At 62.2% G+C, this 7,592-nt stretch overlaps 1 protein-coding gene across 1 annotated transcript; it reads left to right on the top strand.

Moving 5' to 3' along the window:
• The first annotated feature begins 3,397 nt into the window (after window positions 1-3,397).
• RNF26 (ring finger protein 26) lies at window positions 3,398-7,092 on the top strand. The gene has a single exon (XM_057385071.1). It carries the CDS (start codon window positions 3,489-3,491, stop codon window positions 4,815-4,817), a length of 1,329 nt encoding a protein of 442 aa, XP_057241054.1. The 5' UTR covers window positions 3,398-3,488; the 3' UTR covers window positions 4,818-7,092.
• The last annotated feature ends 500 nt before the right edge of the window (window positions 7,093-7,592 follow it).

The raw sequence follows: 7,592 nt of genomic DNA, 5'->3' as shown, positions 1-7,592 counted from the left end.
GCTGCCGAGGAAGGGAGGAGCAGCCAGCACAGGGACCCTGCACCCTGCCCGGGCCTGCCTGCAGGGATCTCTCCCTCCTGCCTTTGTCTGCAGGGCTTGGGGCTCCCGAGGAGCGCTCCTTAGGATCATCTGTGAGAAATCCCAATGAGATCCCCCAGGCTAATGGGGGAGCTCCTCTTGCAGGGGATCCCTTTGGGGAAGGCTTCCCGTGGAGAGGGCTGGGGGCAGCCCAGGGCTGGCTGGGACAAGGCAGGAGCAGAGCACAGTTCCTGTGTCACATCCCCGCAGCACCGGGGACACACTGGAGCACCAGGGCCCAGGGGAACGGTGGGGCCGGCCTGGCCAAAGAGGAATTTCTCCTTGTAGTTCTTTCCCATGGAAGAGGAGTCGCTTTTCCCAGGGCCGCCTGGCCAGGCTCCAGGAGGAGATAGATATCTCAGCTCCCATCGTGGGGAGACACAGAGCCTTCCAGAAGCGCGGCGAGCAGCCCTCGGGCTCCTGCTCTTGCACAGGGCAGGTTCCGGCTGCTGGGGACGCTGGGCTGGGCTCCCTGCAGCTCCCGCTCCTTCCTGCGGGCTCTCCCCGGCAGCCTCGGGCTCTTCCCTGCCCGCGGGCTACGCCGTGGGCGACTCCATCACCTGCCCCTCCAAGGCCAGAGGAAGAGTGAGCCACAGCGTCCTGGAGCAGAGCCCGAGGGGGGCCGGGGGATTTTCCGGAGCGGATACAGCCAGATGAGCCATTGTTCCCGCCTCCGGCTGCCCAGCGCTGGGCAGGGGTGTCCTGAGGGGACCCGAGCTGGGACCGCCTTGTCCCGCCTGCCGGGGCTGCCACACGGCCCTGGGTGTGCAGGGGAAGGCACCCTGGGATGGGACACCACTGGCATCGCCCTCGAGCGCTGGAGCGGTGCCAGCGGGAGCCACGCTCCAGAAATTCCCTTCCTGCCTCAGGATGYACCCCKGGAGCAAGGGAAGATGCTGGGGCAYGCCGGGCTSTGGAGAATCCCTCTGGGATACCCCACCCGGGTGTTTCTCCGTGTCTCCCTCTGCTTCCAGATAAACCCACGAGGACTCGGCATCTCCGCGGGCTGAGGCAGCGCTGGCGTTCCCCGGCCGCTGCTTTTCTGGAACGCGGGGTGAGCTCAGCAGCGGGAAGGCAGCTCCGAGCCGTGATGCGGCAGCCCCGTGTTTGGGCTGGGTGCCAGCACAGCCCCGGGCAGGGCAGGGCAGGGCTGCGGGAGCCACACCCGCGCCGCTCTCTGTGCCCGCAGGGTGGGCTCTGCCGGTCCCGGGGAGCAGCGGGGCTGTGCCTGCCCGGTGCCCGGTGAGGATGATGAGGGGAGGGGGCTCACAAGCGGATCCACGCTGTCCTTGCTGCCGTAGCATCATTGCCAGGCTCCGGCAAGCGCACAAGCAGCTGGGGGGACTCTCCTTGCGAGGAGGGGTCCCATCCACAGCTCAGCTGCCCGGGGACCTGGGCAGGGACCTCCGTGTCCCCTCTGCAGCCCCGCTCCACTCCAGCCAAATCACTGTCCCAACCTGAACTGTCCAGGTGCCCCTGCGCCCCTCCTCGCCCCGTGCTGGGTTTGCCGGAGCCCTGTGCCCCTCTCCCGCAGCTCTGGACGGCCTGGAACTGGACATCCTACCGGAATGAGAGCGGGCACTGCTCCCCTCCATCCCTCGGAGCACGGAGCAGCCCGGCTATGGAGCCTCCGAACGCTGCAGCCCCTGCGCCCCCGGCCCGGCAGCGGGGAGCCCACCGGGGTCCCCCCGGGTGTGGCAGAGGCAGGGCAGGCACCGGGAGCGGGGAGGGTGAGGCAGGTGCACAGCCGGAGGCAGGGAATGAGAGGAGCACGCCCAGCCCTTGGTTCGGCTCTCTTTTCCCCTCTCCTGTTTGGTAAAGCGATGAGAAATCCAAACATTACCATAAATGCTGAAAGCATCCTGACTCCGTCACTGGCGTGACTCCCCGGGGAACCAGGCGCCTGCTGCCATGGAGCCACACGGGCAGGGCTGGCGGGGGGCCAGGCAGCAGGACAGAGCGCAGGGAGGGACAGACAGACATGGGAGTGCCAGCCCGGCTCCTGCCCCGCTCGGGGAGGCACCTGCAGGAGGGTGCGGGGCACCCCCGGGGCTCCTGCCCCGCTCGGGGAGGCACCTGCGGGAGGGTGCGGGGCACCCCCGGGGTTCCTGCCCCTCTGCCCGGGGTGTGGCGCTTCCCTGCCCGGCCCCGGGCTGGCCGGAGCCTCCCGGGCTGTGCATGGCTTTCCCATGGGTCATCAGCCACGGTGCACTCACCCTCTCCTTCCTTAAAAAGCCTTGGATTCAGGGCTGGATTTTCCTGAACTTGTCATCGCCATCAAGGCTGGACCATCCCCTGGGGCACGGCAGAGGATTTGACAGCCCCACGCCCTGGCCGGGAGCCGGCAGGGAGGGCAGGACCCGCTCCAGGGCTGTAACCTTGGTCTGAGCCACAGCCATGGCTTTATTCTCAAATCTCCTGCAGGAAACTGCGTGGCCGGGTGACCCTGGGCTGACCCTGTCCCAAACAGGCCCAGGGGATCCTGCTGGCAAGTGCACACCTTCCCCGTGCCAGGGCTGAGGCTGGCACAAACTCATCTCATGCAGCTGCTGGGTGCCTCCAGCACCGTTTGGAGGGGCTGTGCTTTTGAAACAAGATGAGGGGGCTGATAACATCCCCGTCTGTCCTGTGCACTGTGCCTGCTCTGTCCCAGCTCCTGGATCTCATCCCATCACTCCATGCCCGTGTCCCAAGTGCTGCTCCAGCTCTCTTGGAGCYCCTCCAGGCACAGGAAGAGGCTCTGACATCTCCTCCTCCTTCACTTCTCCAAGCTGAACACCCCCAGCTCCCCCASCYTGTGTCCAGAGCAGAGCTGCAGCATCCCCCTGAACATCCCTGTGCCTGATTGGGTGTGATGGGACACGGGAGAATGGCTTCCCACTGACAGAGATCGGTGTCAGATGGGATAATGGGAAGAATTCTTCCTTATGAGGCTGATGAGGTCCTGGTACAGATTATCCAGAGAAACTGTGGTGGCCCCATACCTGGAAATGCCCAAGGCCAGGCTGGGCAGGGCTTGGAGCAACGTGGTCTACTGCAACCTGTCCCTTTTACTGTAATGGTCCGGTAGATCCCCTTCCACAAAGAAGTCTGGAATTACTCATTCTGCAGTTAAAGAACTGCCTAAACCGATGTCTCTCGCGGTGAAGCGGAACCGTTCCGGATAACGGGCGCTACTGGCCCTTTAAATGAGCCCGAGTGGGCGGGGCCAGGCTCCCGCCTCTGCTGGAAGCCACGCCCCCAGCGCCGCGCCCCCGCCGCGTCCCGCGAACCGACCAATGGGAGGCGTCCCCGGGCGGAGCCCCCCGCAGCTGATTGGCTCTGCGCCGCGCGGCGGCGGCTGCCAAGATGGCTGCGCCCAGCGCGGAGGGGCCCCGCGGCTGAGGCGCCGTACGGGCCCCGCGGGGACCATGGACGTGCTGTTCGCGCTGCTCCGCGGGCTGCGCCTGCTGCTGGACCTGCTGCTGCTGGTGCTCGACCTCAACTTCTTCCTGGTGTCCTCGCTGGTGTCCGCGCTGCTCTGGCTGCTGGCCGCGGCCTCCAGCCTGCCCGCGGCCGCGGCCGCCGCGGTGGTGGCGTGCTGGGATGCGCTGGTGCTGGTCCGCGGCTGCTGCGGGGCCATGGAGGGCATGCGGGCGGCCGGGCACCTGGTGTCGCACCTGGCGCTGCGGGGCCGGGAGCTGGTGCAGCGCGGGCTGGGCGCCGTGCTGGGCTGCGGGCAGGCGCTGGGCCGGCAGCTGTGCGAGGCGCTGGCCATCGGCACCAGCCTGCTGATGTACCTGGTCAACAGCCTGGTCAACGTGTGTCTCATCGGCACCCAGAACCTCTTCACGCTGCTGGGTGCCCTCTGGGACTCGCTGGCCGGGCCTGTCATCAGGGTCACCGACCTGCTGGCCGCGTTCCTGGCTCATGTGTCCAGCGGTGCCATCGCCGTGTCCATCCTGCTGTGGTCGCCGTGCCAGATGGCCTTCGAGCTGCTCTGCTCCGCCACCGACCTCTTCATCAGCGTCTTCTTCGTCAATGTTTACGGCCTGGGCTTGCTCGTGCTCATCATGGTGGTCAGCGCCTTCGTGTTCAACCCTGGGCTGCTGTGGACGCTGACGGGCTACCTGCTGGGCTACTTGCACACGCTGCCCTCCCTGCGCCGCCTGCAGCGGGACGTGTGGCGGCTCTACCAGGTGGCCGTGCTGACCCTGGGCGTGGCCATGACCTCGCAGCCCTGGCGCAGGCTGGTGGACTGGATCCTGCAGGTGACCGACTGGAGCCTGCAGGTGACCAACTGGAGCCGGGGAGGCCGGATGGTGAACCAGGCCAGCGAGCAGCGCCGGGCCGTGGCTGCACCCAGAGTGACCGTGGGTCAGCCGCCGGCCGAGCAGGAGGAGCAGGGTGCAGGGCAGGTACCACAGCCACGGCCTGCTCTGAACCGTGCTGGGACAGGGCAGCGTCACCAGCCAGCCAGGGAGGAACCGGGCACGTCCTGGTGGAAAGCTCCGAGGAAGCAGCAGCTGAACGGGGAGGGAACCCCCGACAACGACCCCTGGGCGCTGCTGAAAGAACAAGAGGAGCGTAAGAAATGCGTCATCTGCCAGGACCAGACCAAGACAGTCCTGCTGCTGCCCTGCAGGCACCTGTGCCTGTGCCAGGAGTGCACGGAGGTGCTGCTGCAGCAGGACATCTACCAGCGCAACTGCCCCCTGTGCCGCCAGATGATCCTGCAGACCCTCAACGTCTACCTGTGAGCCCCAAACAACTCCTGGTTGTTTTCCCAGGAGGTCAAGGGCACCTCGGTCTGCACTTCTCCAGGGCTGCCTTGAGCAGCTTCCAAAGAACTCTGGATGGTGCTGGAAGGGCAGAACGCTGTGGGCTGGCTGCTGGTCACATTTGCTGTGTAACTAGGTTGTAGCTCTTGCTAGCAAGCACAATACTGATCTCTGCAGCAAGCTGGAAGAGTTACCTGGGTTTGTTTTTTTTGACAGCTTTTGCTGTTTCAGGGCGCTGTTGCCTTGAACCTGCAGCAGCCTGAGATCCAAAGCAGAGCGCAGAAAAATGCTCTGGTCCCTCCTAGCCAAAGCTGATGGAAAGGGTAAAGGCTGTGCCCTGCTGGGAATCACCAGGGCTGGTGCAAGCCAGGTGAGCTTTATTTCCAAAGGTCTCACTAGAGAATTACCTGGCAGGCTGCATGCAGGCTTCTGTTTCCTCCTCCCACCATCGAAGTGGAGGAGCTCCCTGTTTGCAAGGAGCACACTCGAGTTTTTCAGTGTTTGCTGAGCTGCCTCTCAGCTAGAGAGCAGGGTTTCTGGGGTGCTCCACCAGCCCAGCAGCTTTGCTTTGGGAGGGATATCCCTTGCCAGGACAGCGTGGAGCTGTGATGAACTGGGGCTCCCTGCAGAGCTCAGTGTTGCTGCTGCTTCTCACGCATCACCTATGCAAGACTAGCAAGCACAGGCCAGGTTACCTGCACAGGGAGGCTGGAGAGGAGCCCCTCTTTCTGCAGGGCTGGTGCTGCTGCCTGGGGAGCCCGAGGAGCAGCCACCCAGCCAGTGCTCCCAGCCCTGGCAGCAGCAACAGCCCAGATTTGAGCCAAGGCTGGAGAATCCTCTCCAAAAACCTTTCATTTACAGGCTCAGAGTGCCATGGAACAGGGAGGGTCACTCCAGAACTTGCTGGCTCCTTCCCAGGCTGGGCTGGCTGGAGGGAGGAACCCTCTGGGAAGAGAGGGAGCACCCCAAAGCTCCTGGGAGCTCACAGACATTCCAGCTCCAGGCACAGTTTCTGCACAGATCTGCAGTTGTGTGCGTGGAGCAGTACCAGGACCACGGATATCTTGGATTAGGGCAGGGCTGTACCGTTGTTTTGTCTCGTTGTCTGTCACTAATGTAGCCACTTTTGTTCCAAAGTGTCCCCTGAATTCCACTTTTGTTCCAAAGTGTCCCCTGAATTCCACTTTTGTTCCAAAGTGTCCCCCAAATTCTAACAAAGGAATCAGATCCTGGCTGGGGGAGGCCTGAGATGGCTCTTCCCAGTTTGGGCAACCAGCACCATTCCAAGAAATCACTGGGCTGCAGGAAGGCCTTGCACTAAAAAGCTTTTCCTATTCCAGCTGCTTGCCTGAGGTCAGCCACACGCCACAGCCAATTTTGGCTGGAGCCAGACCGGAGAGAGTCTTGACTCCTGGACTGCAAGCCAATAACCTGAGGGCAGCTGGCATGGTTTTCCTTCTATTTTGCTTCTTGATTAACAATTTAAGCCAAAACAGAGGCAGCAGAGAGGCCAGGCCGTGCTGGGAGATGCCTCTGAGTTGTGGCAAGGAGGAATCTTGTTGTTGAGTGGCTTTGCTGGGAAAGGCACTGCCAGGGCTGATTGTTCCTGCATTTCCCGGGAGCTGCCAGGGCTGATTGCTCCTGCATTTCCTGGGAGCTGCCAGGGCTGATTGCTCCTGAATTTCCCGGGAGCTGGGAGGGTTCCCTGGGCCAGGCCAGGCTCCTGGGCACTGCTGGGTGTTGGAAGGGCTGTCAGCTGCTTCCACTTCAGAGAAATGCAAAATTCCCCTTGCTCAACCTCTGTCCCTGTGCCTCCCCACACACCTCCCTTGTTAATATTGGCTCTCTCCAGCCAGCAGCACTTGAGAGCAGCCAAACCCTCCCCAGAGCAGTGAGTGTGACTGCCCAGGGTCTGGTTTGTGCCAGGCAATGCCAAGGAGTCAGGGAGCAGTACCTGGGGCCACTCAGGATGGGATTGTGGCCACAGGCAGCAGCATTCCCTTGGGACCAGCTCATGGATCAGGGGGTGCCACACTCTCTGTATGAGTTACAGGGTGGGGTGGGGAAAGGACACCTCCCCAAAATTGCGGTTTCTTCCCTCAACCCCTTTTTTTTTATATTATTATTATTATTATTATTATAGCAGTCACGCTTGTTTGTTTTAGGGCCTGTTTGCTGTTTATAAAAGAAGGCTTTGCCTTAAGTTTAACTCTTTGCACTATGGACTAGATACTGAGCAGATTAAAACATCCTTTACCAAAAGCTGCGTGCTGCCTCGTTCTTGGGAAGGATTGTTGTTTTTTTTTTTTTGTGGGGGAATGTGTTTTTGTGTCTCCCCTGTGCACTCCTGGACTCCACAAAGGGTTAGCAGCACCTGTAAGCTCAGAATGCTGTGGGATGGAGCCAAGCTCCTCACAGGGAAAATCCAGCACCCACGAGAGGAATTTACACCCAATCCTGCCCCCAAATCCTGCTCTGCCAACCCACAGCGAGAGGGAATGGTTGTGGGTTTGCCACACCAGGGGACAGGAAATGGGGCTGGGGTTTCCCAGGGTGTTCCAGGCTAGCAGGATCATGCTGGGACATGTTAATCCCTGTTCCTGCAGTTTTCTGAGGCCTCAGTGTCCTGTGCCAGACTGTCCCGGGGCTGGAGGCAGCACAGGGCTGGGTCCTGCCTCGCAGAAAGGCTGTGGTTGATGGTGAGCAGATGCATTTGCTGCACGAGGAGCGACTCCCTGGCTCGGCTCTGAGCTC

Source organism: Malurus melanocephalus, unplaced genomic scaffold (assembly GCF_030028575.1).
Source record: "Malurus melanocephalus ecotype Western Australia unplaced genomic scaffold, MMel_1.1 scaffold_776, whole genome shotgun sequence".
Lineage (NCBI taxonomy): Eukaryota > Metazoa > Chordata > Aves > Passeriformes > Maluridae > Malurus > Malurus melanocephalus.
This window is presented reverse-complemented; position numbering and strand designations above follow the sequence as displayed.